The following is a 19,510-nucleotide window of genomic DNA, read 5'->3' on the forward strand; positions in this document are numbered from 1 at the left end:
TAAAGCCATATAAACTTCACAGGTCTCCACCTATCAACTGAGAGAATTCAAGATTTATAAATAGGGACCAGAAGAGGTGGAGTAAACCAGCCTTTCTCTTCCCCCAAAATCTCACCTATTACATTCCCTTGGTTACACAAAACATTTAAGAAAAACGTGGGAGGAGCTAGCTAAGATTTAAAAGCAGGAGTACAGGGACTCCTATCCCAACCCTCTTAGCATCCTAAAGGCAAAGTAAGGCTGCTCTGTGGCTTAGGACTAACTTTGTGAGAACGCAAAATTGGGTGCAGCCAAGGCTACAGTTCCCCGAGTAAATTACATCTGAAATGCTTGTCGGATGGACAGCTCTCAGCTTTAAACACTTCTGTAATCAACAAATGTCTCTCCACTCCTGTTGCCTCAGTTAGGCTATGTTTGACTTTACTGCAAAATCTTTTATATTAGTTGTATTCATTTTTGGAGTAAGATATTCGCATGGCTCAAAATTCAAAGGATACATAGGGTGTAAAGTGAAGGCCTCCACCTGTCTCTACATCCACACAAGCAGTTCCTTGTTACAGATTCAAAATATTTTATATATTCATGCACATATGCAAATGCATATATATCTTTCCCCTTTTAGTTCAAACAGCAATTACACACTGTCCTGTATTTGGCTTCTCTTAACTCAGTATACTTTGGAGATTGTTTCATTTCTGTACATAAAACCTTTCTCATTCTTTATCATGACTGCTTAGTAATGATATGAATGTAGTATATCACTGACCTTGAATACAGGGGTTAGGGGTGCCAACACCAGTGTAGTAGTGGAAAATCTACATGTTAACTTTTTCTCCCCCCAAAACTTAACTACTAAATAGCCTACTGTCCATACACCATCAAGTAACGTGTATTTTATATGTTAATATGTATTATATACTGTATTACAGTAAAGTAAGCTAGAAAAAGGAAAATGTTAAGAAAATCATGAGAAAATACTTTTATAGTTCTGTACTGTAATGAAGAAAATCCATATATAAGTGGACCCACACAGTTCAAAACTGTGTTGCTCAAAGGTCAACTTGCTAATATTATTGGATATTTAGGTGGTTTCTAGTCAATGCTGCTATAAATAACCTTGTTACTTCAAACATGAGCAACTATATGGGTAGGTAGCATAAATTCCTAAAGGCAGAGTTGCTGGACCAAAAGTTTAGGTGCATTTGTAATTTTGACTGACAGGCCATCTTTCAACTGATCTGTTCCTCTGCCTCTAATCTCTTATCAGTTACCTTTCTAAAGTATAGAGTTGACCCTGTGGATCTTCTGCTTAATTTTAATGATTAAGATGCTCAATAAATAAAAAAACCCACGAGTTAATAATCCTTTAAAAAAGGGAGAGGGAGGGAGAGGGAGAGAAAGCCAACTAACCAAAAACTACTCATTGTATGCCACTGGAAATAGTGATCAATTTTTTGAAACAAGCAAATAAAAGGAAAGAAACATTTATCTTGTCTTTCCAAGAAGAACTATAATTCAGGATAACTACTGAGAAGGAATTCTTTTTAGATTACCAGCTAGGAAATATAGAAAGAAGGATAGAATTAGGGGGGAAAGTCATTTTGCAGCCCCTAATGAAATAATTCAGGCAATAACCACCAGTAGATAAAACCACTAAGTGAAAACTTGAGAAATTTTAATATTTAAAACTTTAAAACTGGGGCGTCTCAGTTAAGCGTCCAACTTTGGCTCAGGTCAGGATCTCATGGTTCATGAGTTCAAGCCCCACATCAGACTCTCTTGTTGTCAGTGCAGAGACCGCTTGGGATCCTCTGTTCCCCTCTGTCCCCCCTCCCCCCCACCCCCACTCTCTCTCTCACAAAATAAACTTAAAGGAAAAAAAAAAAAAGACTAAAACTTGACCTACTCATCACTGAACATGGAACAGCTATTTGCCTCCTGATGTGAGGCAGTATGAAACACAGAACCACTTAAGTATTCTTGCCCAAAAAGTTGAATGGAAATTGAGGGGTTAGAGGAATGAATTAAATGACACCACATGGAAACCAATAGTCAAATCCAGAGTAGGGAATATTTTATAAGATGATCTGATATCTGAACAAGTCAATGTCCTAAGAAGGGAGGTTGAAGAGACTGCTTTTGATTACAAGAAATTGAAGACATAATAACCAAATGTAATGTGTAGATTTGTTTGGATCCTGATTCAAACAAACCAACTGTAAAAAATCCAGTTTTTGAGACAATCAAGGAAATCTGATTATAGACTGGACAATACTAAAGAATTTAGTAAGTGTAACAATACCATAGTAAACTTCCATATTTTTTTTAGAGACACATACTGAGGTTTGTAGGAGTGAATCCCAGATACAATATCTGGGATTTACTGTAAAGGAACTTCAGCAAGGATAAAAAAGGAAAAAGAAAGCAAATGTGGCAAATCTTGGTGATTGTATCTGGGACGGGGATTCTTAGTATGGTTTACTCTATTGCGGAGCTATTTGAAATTTCTCAATAATACACATGTACACACAAAATGGGTGACTCTCCATTTTTTTAGGCTAACCACAATGGTTAGGCTCACAATCTGGCCCTAACCCAACCTCCTTTGCAGCTTTCTCATTCACTCTCCACATAAACCTCAGGTCTAGCCTCACCACACCACCTGACACATTGGAATTGGCCACGCATTTAAATTTTTTTTTTTTTTAGTATTTATTTCTTGGGAGACAGAGAGACAGAGTGCAAGCAGGGGAGGGGCAGAGAGAGAGGGAGACACAGAATCTGAAGCAGACTCCAGGCTCCGAGCTGTCAGCACAGAGCCTGACGCGGGGCTCAAACTCACAAGCCAGGAGATCATGACCTGAGCGCAAGTCAGAAGCCCAACCCACTGAGCCACCCTGGCACCCCTTGGCCACGCATTTTAAAGCCTATTCTGTGTTTGTGTTCAAGCTATTCCCTTTGCTGATCTGCCTTCCCATTGTTTTCCAACTGGGAAACTCCCTACCCTCACAGGTCAGACGCTCCCTGTGAAGTCTTCAACCTTATTAGGTCTCTGGGTGTCATCCATGGTTGCCTCCTAGAAACTCTGTTCATGCAACTAGTAGAATTTCTGTCATACTGCAGATATTGTCTGTCTGCCTCCACCACGATGAGTGCCCCTCAATGGCAGACAGCATAACAGTTAGGGGCACAGTCTCTCCATCCAGAATGCCTGAAATCACAAGCTGCTTTTGTGTTACTCTGGACAGTAACTTAGCCTCTCTGTGCCTTAGCTATATTGCCTAGGCAGGTAACCTCTCTGTGTCTCAGTTTTCTCACCTGTAAAATTTCTCTTCATAGAGCTATCTTAACCTTCCTAAATGGATCATAAAGGATTAGAGCAGTTTCTGACACAGAACAAGTACTCAATGCTGAGAATATGAAATACTTAATATGTAATTATTTAAAATATACTAAAACACTAAAGATAACTCTCTAATTTGTCTCTATATTCCTCCTCATATCTGGTTCAGTGTCTGGCATGTACATGCTTGATAAATGGTTGATGACTTGGATCGGTTTTGGTGTCCATACTGACCTTCACTTTGGCCCCAAACTACTGACCTGGAACTAGTTACTGAAGAGGTTCATAAAGGTCTGAGATTGGTACAGGTCGTAAGGGGGGTTACAGCGGCGCCTGCGTGGTTCAGTTGGTTAAGTGTCCAACTCTTGATTTTGGCTCAAATCATGATCTCAAGGTTCAAGGGATTGAGCCCTGCGTCAGGCTCTGCACTGACAGCATGGAGCCTGCCTGGGATTCTGTCCCCCTCTCTCTCTGCCCCTCCCCCACTCACACACATGCTCTTTCTCTCTCAAAATAAATAAATAAAAGAAAATAAAAGAGGGGTTGGAGAGTCTGGACTTCTAACCTAAGTGATGACGATACTAAAATAGATACAAAGGCAGCAAAGTTGCTGAATGTAGGGAGCGTGTCATTTATTGACCCTGTGTTCCCCCACTCACTGGTCGCTACTCTTGACTCGTAGAACAACAGGTACAGAACTGCAAGGAATCATTCCCAGCTCCGTGATCACCAGATCCACCAGTTCCGGGGGGGTCACATCATAGACTAGATTCAACAACCGTAGGGACGGGTGGTTCTGCCAGTTAGCCAGGGCCACACGTTCTCCTCGCTCACACAGTAGATCGTCAGGGTCATCTGCAATGGGAGATGTATCTATTTATGTCCTTTTAGAGAACAAATCATAGTTCAACCCTCCCTCTCCCTCCCAAGTCTCAAATCTCTAGAATCTTCTCTCCTGCCCTCCTGGGCTCCTTACCTAGCTCATTAGAGACAAAGGCATCAGTCTGCACACGCTCACAGAACTTGTATGTTTCACAGCAGACCAGCACTGGCACATTATGGGCTCGTGCCACCAGGGCCAGCTGGGCTGTCCCTACCCGTGACATCACGGACCCATTGGCCAGGAGTGCATGAGCTCCCAATAGCACCTTAGAAACCTATTTGTTTTGAACAGTGGAGAGGGGGAGAAAATGTGGTAAGCGATTAATGCGGAAAAAGGTTCCCCACTCCTGCCCAGGACAGCAATATTAAGTCAGTAACAAAACTTAGTAATGTTTCTTCTTGGAAAACATCTGACCATTGAGGCATGCACCTCCCACAGGAAAACGAAACTCCAAAGTTACTTTTGTCCTGATTCTTCTTGGTGGCTGCTAGTTTAATATAATGTTCTTACAACAGCTATACTATTAACATGCTGTAGGTGTTTTTCCTATTAAATATAAACAGAGCTATAAAACAGGGCTAGTATTTTTAAATAATTGTCACCTTGGGAAGATGGGATTATGTCTATACAACTACACCCTTTTACCTCCAACTTTGGAGTCCCTTTCATCTGCCCTCACCTCTGGGAGCACATAGGAGGCTGCAGGAATCAGCAGGTAGGAGGCAGGGACCCCAGCACGGACCAGAGAACGTAGTGTGTGCCTTCCCTCCAGCCGTGGCCGGCTGTCCACCACTACCACCCGAAACCGCCGGCCCCTAGCCCAAGCCTCCTGAAGAATTCGTGATACCAGAGATGAGCTGGAGTGAATGGAGAGGAGGATTCAGTTACAGATTTCACTAACAACCAACCACCTCATTCCTAAAGGGCAAAGGGGCACTCCCTTGTTCAGATTGTTTCACTCCCCAATTTTCTCAGTCATAGGGTCTGGACCATACCATCCATACACAAGGATCACATCTCCGGTATTGATCTTCTCATAAGCAAAGCGGGAAATTGCCTGAGCTGCAAGCACAATCTTCTCTTGCACATACCGGTCAATGGCTGCTTGAAGTTCTGACTTGGCCTAAATGGATTAAGATGTTTAGGGAACAAGAAATGGACATATTTCTTCCTCTGATCATTGTGCTAGATGCTTGAATATGTGTATAATGATGGGTTCCAAGGGAGCCCAAGTCAGACAACCCAACCACTTCCTTAACCCTTGACCAGGGCAGAATGACAGCACTGTTCCTCCTGGGAGTCCTGAATGTCTTTCTCAGCTGGACCCTCAGGTGCATGCCTTGCTCATTCCTCATATTCATCACCTCCTCTTCCCGCTTAGAGCTGCTCACACCCGTGATCTCCTTGTTCAGGAACTTGATGGCGTTGTACATGCTTGCTGACAGGGGACGGCACTGAGTCAGGAAGCTACAAAGACAATACCTCACGTTTATGTGACTTTTTACACCTTACATTCACGTTTAAAAAGAAGACAGAGATAGGAATGCAAACTGGGGCAGCTACTCTAGAAAACAGTGTGGAGGTTCCTCAAAAAATTAAAAATAGAACTGCCCTACAACCCAGTAATTGCACTACTAGGTATTTATCCAAGGGATACAGGTATGTTGTTTGGAAGGGATACATGCTCCCCAATGTTTATAGCAGCACTATCCACAATAGCCAAAAAGCCCACATGTCCACTGGTAGGATGAATGGATAAAGAAGATGTGTTACATAAATTCAATGGAGTATTACTGGGCAATCAAAAAGAATGAAACCTTGCCATTTCCAATGACGTGGATGGAACTAGAGAGTATTATGCTAAGCAAAATCAGTCAGAGTAAGACAAATATCATATCACTTCCCTCATATGAGGACTTTTAACATACAAAACAGATGAACACAAGGGAAGGGAAGCAAAAAATAATATAAAAACAGGAAGGGGAACAAAATTATCATAAGAGACACTTAGATACAGAGAACAAACAGAAGGTTGCTGGAGGGGTTGTGTGTGTGGGGGAAGTGGGCTAAATGGGTAAGGGGCTTAAGGAATCTACTCCTTGCACCATGTGCTAACTAATTTGGATGTAAATTATAAAAAAATAAATTATAGAAAGAAAAAAAAAGAGAACAAGAGAAGATATAAAGCAATAAAAGAAAAGGGCTTGTCAAGAGGCTTTTGGGTGAAAAATAATAATATCGGGACACATGACTCACTTATTACAATTATATATGCTTAGGAGACTATGGGCACAGTGTCAGAAATAAGAATTGACCTAAAACATCTCAGATCTGTGGTTACTATTTACGATATACAGCTTTGACAAAATACTCAGAACATTAGACTACAATAGTTCAGAGACCAAAGTGTCACTTTATGTAGTATGTTTTTTCTTCTGTATGTTAACAGAGATCTTATGTCAAAATCCCACAATTTATTTGGTTTATAACATTTCCTTTGCAATTTACTTTACAAAATAAAGGTTGGACAGAAAAATGAAACGACGTAAAAGAGCAAGAGAAAAGGTACAAGAAGAGGACTTGGTGACATGGGAGTGGGCTTGTAGTGGTCCTCCTTACCTGAAGTAGGGCTTTAGCTTATTCACTAGGTCCCTTGAGAGTTCTTCATTGGGAGGTGTTGTATAATCCTGAATCACCTACAGGGTACACAGGGTGATCGGCAAAATGTCCTCTAATAAAGGTCTCTGAAGGAGGGGCAGGAGGGGAGGGCAAGCTTCACTGGGGAAAGTGTTCTGAGGATGCAGTCATCCCCTCTGTCCCCCAGAGATTACTTTGGGTGACAGAAGCGAACACAGTGTTGGGGAAGGTGGGATTGGGTCCTAGAGGGGACAGGACAACATACCTGCTGCAAGGCACGAAGCAGGGCAATACACCGGGCATTGGAGCCACTGACCAGGCCCTGGGAGTACTGCAGGCCGAGTCGCACCATGGCTGGGTGGATCACAGAGGATGGGATGCTGATGGGATGGCGGTGTCACACACTTTGCAAGGGAGCCTGAGCACCTACTGCCCACCTGCCCCTGATAAAAAGGAACTTCCTTCACTAGCATAGACATCCCCATTTCCTCGAGAATTTTGCCTTGTGTGCACGCTTCCTCCCACAGACCCCATCTCAAAGTTTCAGTCACTTTCAATCCTAAGTTACCAAAATTCCTAGAACTTAAAAGTTGTGACAATTTCACAGGATCTTACCTCATATACTGAGTCAAAGAATTCTGTCTGCTATACTGGGGTAGGTGAGAGAAGAGACTAACTTTGGATCCATAATCATTTCGTGTAGGAACCTTGACAAAATAGGGGAACAGGACAGTGGAAAAAAGTAAACAGTGAGGCTACCTTGACCCAAATATCCATTCTTCCCCAGGGTCTCACTTCCACCTGAGGACCTTTTCCCCCTCTTTCCCATCTTCCTTAGGCAATTCCTGGCCACACACCGAGACCACTTCCTACCTGTTGTTGCTCTGGTTTTTTAGCAAGCCTTCTCAGAAGTGTGAGGTCATCAACCTGAGTGTGCTCAGGGAGACGCTTCACTCCTAAAAGATAAGGATTATGTCTTCAAGATGCTGTACATGGTAACGAGAAATCTGCTTTTAAGGTATGAGGCACATCAAGAAAAACTGGACAGGGGGAGGGGAAAAAATGGGACAAAAGGATAGAAGAAATAGAGACAGGATGAGGTTGAGAGGAAATTTTTGAGCTCTTGGCCCCAAGGCAAAGAATGGGAGAGGAGAGCTGTCTTACCATGGGGAAGCCTGAGCTAACATAAGAATTCGCATCAACAAAGGTCTTGAAATGAAGGGAAGGTACCTGAGAGGGTTTCTCCAGCTGTACTGGGGCAGGCCCCGGGAGGTGGCCCTCCTTGTTCGCCTTTCCTTGCCTGTTTCAGGGCCCGATCCGCCTCCTGCTTAGCCCGCCGTTCAGCACGAAGTTCGGCTTTACTTCGACCAGTTGGAACTTTCCCCCCAGCAGTGGCCTGCTGACTGCCAGGTCCTGCCGGTTCTTTGGTCGGACCTACTAAAGATAGAATGAAGAGGTGCCCAAGCCCCAGACAGGTAGTATCTATCTATGCCCCACCCAGTCAAAGCTCCTGTTTATCTAAACTTTTTCGCTTTTCACTTGCTCAAACCAACTTTGTCTTATCTCCCCCTCTTGTCTCCCACACATCCCTCTACCAGTTCCACACCCCAGCCCTTTAAACAAGCTTCGGCACCTTGACACTGGGCTGCAGGTACAGCAGAGCCAGTTTCTGGTTCTGCCGCCTTTTCCTCCTTCCGTTTCTTCTTCTGCTGTTTCTTTTCCTTCCGAAGCTGCAACTTCTCTTCTTGGGTCATCTCCCTTCCCCCTGCCTGAGACACAGACATAGAATATTACTCTTCCCCAACAATTCCAAAGATGAAAAAACACTACTGGAGTCTTCCAAGATTCCCATAAAGTAAAGCCCCTAATCCTAACTCTAACCAGCTAGCTGTTACAAGCTTTCATCCCATAGGGATCGAAGCTTCTCCTTCAGGATCACAGTCTCATACTGTTAGGGGTCGAAGAATTCTGTAAAATCTGGCTTTCCCGAGAAATAGAGTGAAACGGGGACGGAAGCTGGGTTAAAATGAAGCTGACACAGCCTGCTGCGTAGCGCTTGACAGGGGTTTTGGAAGGGCACTCTCACTTACCCCAGGCCGAGTAGAAAGCTCCGCCTTCATCCTAGACCCCGAGTCTGCATCAGAAAACAGGTCACAAAGTGAGCCAGAGAGGGTCCGGGAGGGTTTGGGGGGACCCGTACTCGGCGCGGCTGGCTGCTGGGTCGGCATGAGCAAGGCTCCGCCGCCAAGCGGGAGGCTAGCCAGGGATCCGCGTGGGGACGCAGTGCGCGGCAGGATCAAAAGGAAGGCGGGGGAGGCAGCCGGGAGGGGCCCCTACCCTTCTCGCCAGAGCCAGCCGGTGCGCGGCGCGGGAATGCGCCCCAGGCAGCGCGCACCAGGGTCCGGAGAGGCGCCGGAACGGAACGACTGGACCCAGTGGGACTCAGGGCTCAGTCGCGGGCGTCCAGCGCCCGGAGACTCGCGTACCTGTTAGTGCGCCCCCGCCCTTCACTCACCCTCGCGAACAGCCACAGCCACGGCAGCCATCACCCTCCGTTCTAGGCTCCGCCCGCCGCGGTCCCCAGGCCTACAGCGCCACCTGGGCCGACGCCCGTGGCGCGCAGCTCCCAGCGGACTACAATCTCCAACGTGCACTGGAGCTCCGCCCCGGGCTACGGGCACCGATGAGGGCCCTCTCACCTCGGGGCGCCCAGTCCTGGCAGTCGGCTCTTGCTCTTTAGACTACAGTTCCCAGCATGCCGGGGGTGCCGCGCCCTAGAGCGGACGTCCCATCACCCTTCCACCTCCGATCCCAGCACCCACCCCCCCCCCAAAATGGCGAGTGAGACAGCGGGGACGCGCTGAGCGGCGGAGGCGAGCGTGTAAAGCCGCTGCAGCCCTGTCAGTCCGGAGCCCGGCTGGGCCCTGCCGCAGGGAACATGCACTTTTCCATTCCTGAAACCGAGTCCCGCAGCGGGGACAGCGGCGGCTCCGCCTACGTGGTGAGGAGCGGCCGGAGCCGGGCCGGGCAGGGGCGGGGATAACGGGCCGGAGCCCTCTCCGAGCGGCCTCTGAGGCCTGGCCGCCACCCTTGGGGCCTGTTCCCAGGCAGCCGACTCCTGACGGCCTCGCTGGGAGCTTATATCCCGTCTCAGATTCGTCCAGAGGTCGCCCCAGCTCCTTCAGGTCTTTTGTTCGCCTGCGTCGCCTCCCCCCTGGCTGGGCCGCGACTGCTCTGGTGGGCGTCACTGGCCTCTTGGGGAGGGAGACTGCGGCACCAGCGCCCCAGTTGCCCTCGGGCTGGTCCTTCTGCTTTAGGACCTGGCCCTGGGGAGAACAGACGAATAAGCCCTCGGAAGATCTCGGTGCGTTACTCAGGCGGAGTTATGCCAGGCAACTTCTGGCCAGGGTTTTCAAGGGGGTCGCCCAGACTGCGACCCTAAAATGCTTGCCTGCTTTTGTGTTCTCAGGCCTATAATATCCACGTGAATGGAGTCCTTCATTGCCGGGTGCGCTATAGCCAGCTTCTGGGGCTGCACGAGCAGGTGGGACCAGCACCCCTGCCTTGAGGCAGCTTTCAAGCCCTTTCCTACAACTGGGCATCAGTGTCTCCCTTTTTCCCCCCTCGTCGCTTCCTCTAGGCCGTGTAGTTCCCCTTTAACTACTGCCACTGGGGAGGATCTGGTGTTTCATCTTATCGATTGACATTTCCTGGGAACTCCCTAAGAAGCTTACTGTCTGTTACTCTAACTGCTCCTCCTTATACTCACATCCGCCTTTTTGCTTCCTTGTGCCCTGTCTTACTTCAGCCTTTGCCTGTGCATGGAAAAACCGACCTCCCCCCTCTGCTGCTGAAGCACATTCTTTCCGTCATCTGAGCTGCAACTTGAAATTCTTTTCCCTGCTCATACAAACCATTCACCAATACCTTCTGTGCTCTTTAACAACTTTCAGTGGGCCTAGCTGTTCAGTTATCCTTATGTATCTGTGACGCAATGTTTCTATGTTCTCCTCACCAGATTGCAAGCTCTTTTCAACTCAGTACAGAGTCCTGATTCCACTGATAACTAACTGTGCAACCCTGAATAAGTTACCTAATTTCTTTGGGCCTTAGTTTCTAAGACTGAAAAATGGATTTGTTGCTCTGCAAAGTCCCTTTAAGTTCTAAGACATTTTGTGTACATATTTGGCTATATTTAACCAGGCACATAAATTTTCCTTATAAAGCCCTTTGCTTCTTGTGAGGGTTCAATGAACAGTCTTGCTAAATAATTAGGGGGCTCCCCAGGCCCCAGACCTATACAAACCGCACCCACACTGTGAGGGGCTGACTTGTACATAGTAAGATAGGACACAACTTATATTTAGAACAGAGGAACACAGCTCTGTTGGTATGCTACCTTCACCACAGGAATTATTTCCTGGATGACCAAGCTAAATGGGGGAGCAGGGACTAAGGGAAGGGAGCCCAAGAGAACATTGTGAGTGTGGATTACCTCTTCTCATTTGCTGTGTTTATGTGAAGGGTTGTATCTCTTTCTCCAAATAGCTTCGGAAGGAGTATGGGGCCAATGTTCTTCCTGCATTTCCCCCAAAGAAGCTTTTCTCTCTGACACCTGCTGAGGTAGAACAGAGGAGAGAGCAGTTAGAGAAGTACATGCAAGCCGGTGAGTGGTTGGAGGGAACTTTAAGCTAACAGTTGAGAACTATGGGAAGAGACTCAAAACAGCTGGTTCTGTAGACTGTCCTGAATTACTTTCTGGATCTGGGGAGCCTTTTGTTTCATCTGTTATTTAATTAAGAAAAGTAAATAGCATACAAGGATGTTGTAGGTATTAACAAAGCAATTTGGTCAATATACTAATACAGTTTGGAAATACTAACATAATGTTAAATAGTCTTAAAGCAGTTCAGATTGGTGGGGAGAGCTTAATTTGTATCTGACGCGCTTTAGATTAACATCATTGTTATTTCCCTAGTTCTATAGACTGGACTCAACTAGATGGCAGCCAAGGGTGGGGCAGGTGAAGAATTTATGCAAACAGTGAGTGAGGTGAGGCCAGCTGGGGGATGTGACAGGCCATCACCAGCCCAGGAAATGGGGTAGGGGGGGAAACCTACCAAAAAAAGAACTGGGGGGAGTCAAGAGGGAGCCCAAAGTTACTGCAACATCGTCTTCTTGTCCCCACAGTTCGGCAAGACCCGCTGCTTGGGAGCAGTGAGACCTTCAATAGCTTTCTGCGTCGGGCACAACAGGTGAGGCTCTGGGTGCCACCAAGATTTAAGGGAAGGACTTTTCTGTAGGGCCATGTCATTTTAAGGCAGTGGCTACAAGAGTCATCCAGGCACCCTTTTTTATGAGGTAGGAGTTCTACTGTACTAATGAAATCAAGGAAACTCAGCCTGTAGTTAAGCAGCTGAGAATAAAGATGCTAGAAGGATCTAGAAATAGAGAGTTTAGGATGGGTCAGAGCTAGACACTGGGCAGGTATTAACAAGGCAGTGCCTCCATTCTCATGTATATTCACGACCAGGAGACACAGCAGGTCCCCACAGAGGAAGTTTCCTTGGAAGTGCTGCTCAGCAACGGACAGAAAGTTCTCGTCAATGTGCTAACTTCAGATCAGACTGAAGATGTCCTAGAGGTGAGGCACTTGTGCTGCACTGCCCCTCCTTCCTGGCACCTCAGGGTCCCAGGTTTCGGGGTGATTGGAACCAGCCAGTATGATGAGCTGTACTTCCTTCCCTCTCCCAAGGCTGTGGCTGCAAAGCTGGATCTTCCAGATGACTTGGTCGGATACTTCAGTCTCTTTCTAGTTCGAGAGAAAGAGGATGGAACCTTTTCTTGTGAGTTTCTGTGGACTTGACTGCCTCCCTGTGCATCTAGTAGTGAATTTGCCCCCCTAATTCCTCCCAGAATGTAACATTTCCTTACGGTTTCTCTCTTGGCTTTTCTCCCCTTGAGTCTCATGGCATTTTCCTTTTTTTTTTTTTTTTTAAACGCACAGTCGTACGGAAGTTGCAAGAGTTTGAGCTGCCTTATGTATCTGTCACCAGTCTTCGGAGTCAAGAGTATAAGATTGTGCTAAGGAAGAGGTCAGGGCTGGGTTTGGAGGAGCGGGAAGGGTGCTGGATTAGATCACTGGGCCGTGTACTGAGATAGAATAACCTGGACAAGGGAGTAGCATTGGGTGTTTTCTACCAGGCCTTCCTAGCTTCCTCCCACAGTACCACCATTTGCCCACAAATTCCAGATTGCTCCTGTTTTCTATTCTACCTCTCTTGCCTTACCCCAGCTTAGCCCCATTATCCCCTTTCCACCCCTTGGCCTCACAGTTACTGGGACTCTGCCTATGACGACGATGTCATGGAGAACCGGGTTGGCCTGAACCTGCTTTATGCTCAGGTGAGCTTGGAGCTGCCTCAGAACCCTTCCCCCGAAATGAATACTGGTGTCTCACTCTGCCAAGCAAACTCCGTGTCTTTACTCCCAGTTCACAGGGAAGTTCCTAGAATACTATCAGGGCACCTGGCACAATCTAGTCTCCTTATTTTGTAAGCTGATATAGTCAAGGACTCACTGCAAAGAGGTCACTGCTAAGGGTCAGGATGGACAGAAGTAATTGGACACTTTCCTTGGACCTCTGATTGGGAGCCCCAAACCCCTCCACCCCTTGTCTCTACTATAGACGGTATCAGACATTGAGCGTGGGTGGATTCTGGTCACCAAGGAGCAGCACCGGCAGCTCAAATCTCTGCAAGAGAAGGTCTCCAAGAAGGAGGTAAGCCTGCTTCCCTGTTTTATTTCAAGGGGGGTTGTTTTCTGACTCACCCCACTTCCCTTCCTGACCTGCCCCCTGTGGTGACTGGGTTTCAGTTCCTGCGGCTGGCTCAGACGCTGCGGCACTATGGCTACTTGCGCTTCGATGCCTGTGTGGCTGACTTCCCAGAGAAGGACTGTCCCGTGGTAGTGAGTGCAGGCAACAGTGAGCTTAGCCTCCAGCTCCGCCTGCCTGGCCAGCAACTCCGAGAAGGCTCCTTCCGGGTCACCCGCATGCGGTGCTGGCGGGTCACCTCCTCTGTGAGTTGGGGTAGGCCTTTGAGATGGTGCTCTGGCAAGCCTTGAGCTTCAGGAATGGGTGGGTCAAGGATGGAGGCAGACTGGTCAGAATGATCTCAGCCTAACTCCCCTTTCTCTCCCAGGTGCCACTGCCCAGTGGAGGCACAAGCAGCCCAGGCCGGGGCCGGGGTGAGGTGCGCCTGGAACTGGCTTTTGAATACCTCATGAGCAAGGACCGGCTACAGTGGGTCACCATCACCAGCCCCCAGGTGTGAGCCCACCCTCATGCCTCCTCTGGAGCCCATTGCACCGCTCTCTTAAATACCCAAGTCTAGGGCTTCCAGGACTCCATGTGAGTGGGAGCCCTTGTCTTAGGGGTGCTGGGCTCAGGATGACCACTCTAGTCAGGCTGAGCTCTCTTCTTGCCCTCAGGCTATCATGATGAGTATCTGCTTGCAGTCTATGGTAGATGAACTGATGGTGAAGAAATCTGGTGGCAGCATCAGGAAGGTAAGCGAGAGGTGTGGACCAAGCAGCTGAGTGGTTGTGCTCTCCCTGCCTTTTGTCCTAGGTGGGAGGGAGGGGAAGTGATGGGGATTCCGAAGGGATTCTGCCCTTATCAGCGCTTCATGTCTCCATCCCCAGATGCTGCGTCGGCGAGTAGGGGGCACCCTGAGACGCTCAGACAGCCAGCAAGCAGTGAAGTCTCCACCCCTGCTTGTAAGTATCACTTTCTGATCAGTACCCCACCTCCTAGCCTTGCCATACCTCCCCAGTGAGCTCTCTGACACCTCTGCCTCCTCTTCCCCAGGAGTCACCCGATGCCAGCCGGGAGTCCATGGTCAAACTCTCAGTGAGTTTCCCATGAGGGTTGGTGAGGTTGGTGTTGGTAGGGGAACCTCAGGGAGGCTTGAGCCCTCTGACGCCAACCCTGCCTTTGTTACAGAGCAAGCTGAGTGCCGTGAGCTTGCGGGGGATTGGCAGTCCCAGCACAGATGCCAGTGCCAGTGATGTCCACGGCAATTTTGCCTTCGAGGGCATTGGAGATGAGGATCTGTGATCTCCAGTGCTCAGATGTCTGCCCTCTGCCCCGGAGGAATGTTCAGAAACTTGCCCTGTGCCTGTATCCCCCAAGCCAGGGGGTCTCTTCCTTCCTTCCCTTCTCTCGGCCAGGGGCTTCCTAACCCACCTTCCTTTCCACTCCCCGGGCTGGCTGCACAAAGGATTGTTCTCTCTTTTCAAAGCCGGCCCTTAATGCCAAATTAGCATTTAGTATTTTGCACAAAGTCCAAGGGACCATGGCTACCTGCCTTGGGGAAGAACTACATCTTCCCCTGGGGCTGCTTCTGGCTTCTCGGGGCCATGGGCCAAGGGGATGGGCAGAGGTCTGTGTATCATCTGGCCCAGCTCCCCATCATTAAACTCAGCCTGATTGCTGCCTACCTCTGTTTCCCTTCACTGCCCCTGCTCCCCCATCACAGCACAGACTGCTGTGCTAAGGGTGAGGCGGAGCTGTGCTTGCCACTGCCAACTCAGCATAGACATGGCTTTGTTAGTGTTTCCTTTATTATAAAGCACTGAAATAAGTTAAATAAACAGGTGGGAGGCTGGGCAGTCCCCCAGCCAGTTCCTCTACTGCCCCTGGGAGCAGTGGAGGTGAATACAGGGCCCTTCTCACTGAGCTCATGAAGTGCATCAGTCAAGGCAAGGCCCCCTGGTCCATATGGGCCCCCCGCCCACAGGGTTTGGGCTGGTCCATATAGCGCCTAGGTTAGTCTGTGGAGCCCCTGGCCAGCGGGGGAGGAAGTAGAAGGTGGCTTCTGGTCCATCTGTATAAAACGTACAGGACAGTCAGGGCTAATCCGTAGGGCCCTGAGGGAGAAGGACCTGGTTCAGGGTGAGTCTGTATGGAGAGCCCGGCTACCAGCGGCACTCAAAGCTGTCGGACCCCGAGGGCTCAACACAGAGGAGGGGCTGTGCGGTGGGACCCAGCCCTCAGAGGCAGAGAGGCCAGGCCCTCCTGCCCCACCATGGCCATGCACCTTCTGGTGGCGTTTATAGTTGTCCCAGTGGCCTGTGGTGTAGGCGCAGGTGGCACAGCGGAAGGGCTTCTCGCCTGTGTGCCGCAGCATGTGGCGTTTGAGGTTCATGCTCTGATTGCAGCTGTAGTTGCAAAGGCTACACCGAAAAGGTTTGTCCCCAGAGTGGATGCGACCGTGACGCTTGAGGTTGGCCAGGTTGCCACAGGCATAAGGGCAGAGGGGGCACTTGTAGGGCTTCTCTCCTGTGTGGACGCGCTGGTGCCGTTTCAGATTATCCAGATGAGCAGAGGCATAGGGACAGCGGGCACAACGAAAGGGCTTCTCGCCACTGTGCGTCTTCATATGCCGGGCCAGGTGGTTGGGATAATGAGTGGCAAAGGGGCAGAGGCTACAGGCAAAGCCTTTGTCACTGGGGCCCTGGGGCCCCCCACTGGCACCCCCTCCAGCCTCTCCTCGCATGCAGCGCCCACACATGGCAGCTCCCAGCCGACCACCCTCCCCCTCCTCCAGCTCTCGTCCACAGTTCCGGCAGGTCCAAGGGAACAGCAGCTCTGGCAGTGGTTCTGATCCAGTCCCACAAAGACCCTCTCCTTCACCCCGCAGCTGCCCACAGTCTGGCAGGAAACTGGCACCACCTGGTGGCACATGGAGGCTCAAATCTGGAAGCAGCAGAGCATCTGTGGGGACAATGAGGCCTGGTCTATGAATCCAACCAAGTATCCCCAAAGCCACCCACCCATGTCCCAGGTTCTTTTGGTCTCTGGCTTTTTACCTTCAGGTCGCCGGGGCACTGCCCCCTCCTGCTCTGTGGGACTGGGAGGCCGGGTTGGACGTGGAGCACAGCAGCGGAAGCCACAGGTCGGGCAGGGAGGAGTGGGGGGCCCCGCGTGGGTGCGCTGATGCCGCCTCAGGTTGCCCAGGCTGCTGCAGGCAAAGGGGCAGTGGGGACAGCGGTAGGGCTTCTCGCCAGTGTGGGTGCGGGTATGTCGCGTCAGGTTGACGAGCTGGGCTGAGGCGTAGGGGCAGCGGCCACAGCGGAACGGCTTCTCCCCGCTGTGTGTCTGCATGTGCCGCTTCAGGTGGCTCGAGTAGTGGGACACGAAGGCGCAGAGGCGGCATGAGTATAATAGCCGTGGGGGCAGCGGGGGCCCCCCACCCGGCCCTCCTGCCCCACAACACGGCCCCTCACCTGTCGGCCCCCCACACAGCTGGCAGGCTGGGCCTGGCCTCTCACCCCTGGCCTCCCCTGGACCCCTGGCTGGCTCCTCAACTTCACTCTCAGCACTTAGTGGCCGGCCGCCCCCAGACTCGTCATCGCTCAGCCCATAGGGAAGCCCAGGCCTGGCCCCCAGAGAGTCTCCTGGTAAGACAAACATGAGAAGAAACATCAACATGGAGTACAATCAGGCTCCAAACTTGCTTTCTCACTAGTGTCTCCCCACTTGTTTGGCCCCACTCTTCACTTCAGTGATCCTGAAAATTCAATATGAATGATCTGCTTCTGAGCCTGGACTAACCTAGTGATGACAGCTGTACCTAATTCCACTGCATGGAAAAGGATCAAAGGCTCACAGTGGACCACAGACTGAAATGAAGAATGTAATTAGGTGATTCTTGGGATAAAAAAAAAAAGTAAAAGTACACAAGGCAGAGGCCTGACATCTTATTCTAAGCTCTGTTTTAGTAAGGTCCTTTTTAGTACAGAGCTGATTATAAAATAAAAAGAGTGAAGCAAAATCTGGAGAGAAGTGAAAACAAAGTAATGTCCCTAAAGGATGGATTATTTTTTACATGGATTCCCCTTAATGACGTTCAGAAACATCCTTAGTATAGGTAGCATTAAGTGGGTAAGTGGTGCAGCAAATTAGGGTGGAGTGATGTTAACATCACAGGGGAAAGGAATATGCAAGAATACTTGAGGATAGAGACCAAAACCTCAATACAAAAGGTTTATGCTGCAGGTGAAAGGAGTTAGATTAGACATAACTTAATTTGAAATAAGTTGTTTTGCTGAACCTTTTCAAGTGAACTTCACATAAGGAATGTGCTAGGCAGAAGGACAAGGTTATTAAAAGGGCATTAACTTTAACCAGTTGCTCTGTCATCCACTGTGCTATTCATGCCGCCTTTGGACCAGGCCCCAAAACTTCACCTCAACAAAGTGATGGAGCTCATCGAACAACTGGGCAAATGAAATCCAGCTCAAATCTAAACTAAATCATCCCTGGGTTGTGGCACTGTTTCGAGTTTAGCTCACTGGCACTAAATCCTAACCTGGATCCTGAAGGGCCGAGGTTCCAGCGGTCACTAATCTTTAATCAAGTCCCTCAAACCCACCTTCAGAGTCTCTCTCGAAGCCCATGAGCTGGTCGCTGTTGCCGTCACCTTCCTCCTCTTCCTCTTCCTCTTCCTCCTCAAACTCCAGATCCTGGCCTAGTAGCAAGTCACTCTCCAATACCAGGGCCCCGGGTCCTTCGTCGAGGGAGTCTTCGGTATCCACTGAAGAGGGGAGGGGGCTTGTAGATTCTCCCTCAGGAACCGTGCCCATCATCCGCACCCCGGGAGCTAGCCCTGGCAGCCCGTACTTCCCGTACTCTCAGACCCTCTCGGGTTCTCTTAGTAGAAGCTAGGAGTCCAGATCGCCCACCCCATCCCTCAGGAGTCCCCCTCTACCCCGACCTGAACCCACTCCACTGACCCCACCCCCGTTCCTCCCCCCCTTGCGGCCCCTGACCCCTGACCTTTGACCCCCTCGCATTTCACGGGCTGCGGGTGGCTCTGCTTCCTTCGGGGCATCGTGACCGGCTCCAGCCCGACGCGCCTCCGGCCTGCGGCCGCCCGGCCCCGCCCCTCCCAGTCCGGCCCGCCCGCCCTTCCTTTCAGGGCCCGCGGGCCGCCCCCATGCAGCGGCGCGGGCCCCGGGCAGCCCCCGGCCCTGGCCCCGGCGCCCAGCTCAGGCCGCTCCCGCCGCCGCCGCCGCGTCCATTCATGGAGCCCCCTACCCCCCCCCCTACGGAGACCAGCTGGTACCTCCGTCCTCGCTTCCGCTTCCGCTGCCGCAGAGTCACACGGGACGCGTAGTCCGTGGAAAGCAGAAGCGGCGAAAACGTCCACAGCGTGACCAGGAAGTGATTGTGACGAAAGAAAGCGGCCGAGCCAATCACAGATCAGATAGAAAGCAGGCCGGTGAGGAGGGCAGGAGAAGCCTCGGCCTTGCTTTCAGCCTTAGTTGCCGCCTGGCTTATCCTAACCACCCCCTGCAGTAGCTAGTAAACTATTCCTGATACCAGGAGGGGGTGAGGATGAGCCATGACGCTACGCCAGCCTGCCAGCAGCTCAGGGAGTTGCAATACCTGGGCCCCCTCTGCCCCATATTCTTGGGACGGACGAACGGACGGACACACACACACACACACACACACACACACACACACACACACGGACGTGGGGCACATGCACTGTGGAGGGCGCGCGCACATACAGGCACGCACACGAATACGCAGAGGGGCTTGGTAGTGCCATCAATGAGGTCGAGTCTGGGGCCCA

At 50.0% G+C, this 19,510-nt stretch overlaps 3 protein-coding genes across 8 annotated transcripts; 1 reads left to right on the plus strand and 2 right to left on the minus strand.

Moving 5' to 3' along the window:
* Nucleotides 1-3,954: 3,954 nt before the first annotated feature.
* Nucleotides 3,955-9,508, minus strand: EIF2B4 (eukaryotic translation initiation factor 2B subunit delta). Of its 5 annotated transcripts, none has more exons than XM_060651196.3 (13): nucleotides 9,379-9,508; nucleotides 8,954-8,997; nucleotides 8,497-8,632; nucleotides 8,094-8,297; nucleotides 7,737-7,819; nucleotides 7,479-7,570; nucleotides 7,129-7,243; nucleotides 6,846-6,922; nucleotides 5,591-5,693; nucleotides 5,222-5,349; nucleotides 4,906-5,083; nucleotides 4,320-4,500; nucleotides 3,955-4,198 (listed from the first exon to the last, which is right to left on the minus strand). In XM_060651196.3, exons 1-13 carry the CDS (start codon nucleotides 9,407-9,409, stop codon nucleotides 3,999-4,001), a joined length of 1,572 nt encoding a protein of 523 aa, XP_060507179.1. In that variant the 5' UTR covers nucleotides 9,410-9,508; the 3' UTR covers nucleotides 3,955-3,998. The 5 variants fall into 5 exon arrangements, with proteins under 5 accessions (XP_060507179.1, XP_060507170.1, XP_060507153.1 ...); XM_060651187.3 differs by having other exon boundaries at nucleotides 8,094-8,300; XM_060651170.3 differs by lacking the exon at nucleotides 9,379-9,508 and having other exon boundaries at nucleotides 8,094-8,300; nucleotides 8,954-9,315.
* Nucleotides 9,509-9,666: 158 nt separating this feature from the next.
* Nucleotides 9,667-15,364, plus strand: SNX17 (sorting nexin 17). Its single transcript, XM_060651233.3, has 15 exons — nucleotides 9,667-9,864; nucleotides 10,333-10,407; nucleotides 11,412-11,529; nucleotides 12,054-12,118; nucleotides 12,397-12,507; nucleotides 12,619-12,709; nucleotides 12,871-12,958; nucleotides 13,199-13,268; nucleotides 13,552-13,644; nucleotides 13,740-13,943; nucleotides 14,066-14,191; nucleotides 14,355-14,432; nucleotides 14,568-14,642; nucleotides 14,734-14,775; nucleotides 14,869-15,364. The coding sequence occupies exons 1-15, from the start codon at nucleotides 9,802-9,804 to the stop codon at nucleotides 14,980-14,982; spliced, it is 1,413 nt and encodes a 470-aa protein (XP_060507216.1). The 5' UTR covers nucleotides 9,667-9,801; the 3' UTR covers nucleotides 14,983-15,364.
* Nucleotides 15,365-15,470: 106 nt separating this feature from the next.
* Nucleotides 15,471-19,122, minus strand: ZNF513 (zinc finger protein 513). 2 transcript variants are annotated; one of them, XM_078444851.2, is made up of 4 exons: nucleotides 18,995-19,122; nucleotides 18,302-18,463; nucleotides 16,737-17,324; nucleotides 15,471-16,641 (listed from the first exon to the last, which is right to left on the minus strand). In XM_078444851.2, exons 2-4 carry the CDS (start codon nucleotides 18,324-18,326, stop codon nucleotides 15,815-15,817), a joined length of 1,440 nt encoding a protein of 479 aa, XP_078300977.2. In that variant the 5' UTR covers nucleotides 18,327-18,463; nucleotides 18,995-19,122; the 3' UTR covers nucleotides 15,471-15,814. The 2 variants fall into 2 exon arrangements, with proteins under 2 accessions (XP_078300977.2, XP_060507139.3); XM_060651156.3 differs by lacking the exon at nucleotides 18,995-19,122 and adding an exon at nucleotides 18,706-18,973.
* Between the last annotated feature and the right edge of the window lie 388 nt (nucleotides 19,123-19,510).

Source organism: Panthera onca, chromosome A3, assembly GCF_046562875.1.
Source record: "Panthera onca isolate mPanOnc1 chromosome A3, mPanOnc1 haplotype 2, whole genome shotgun sequence".
Lineage (NCBI taxonomy): Eukaryota > Metazoa > Chordata > Mammalia > Carnivora > Felidae > Panthera > Panthera onca.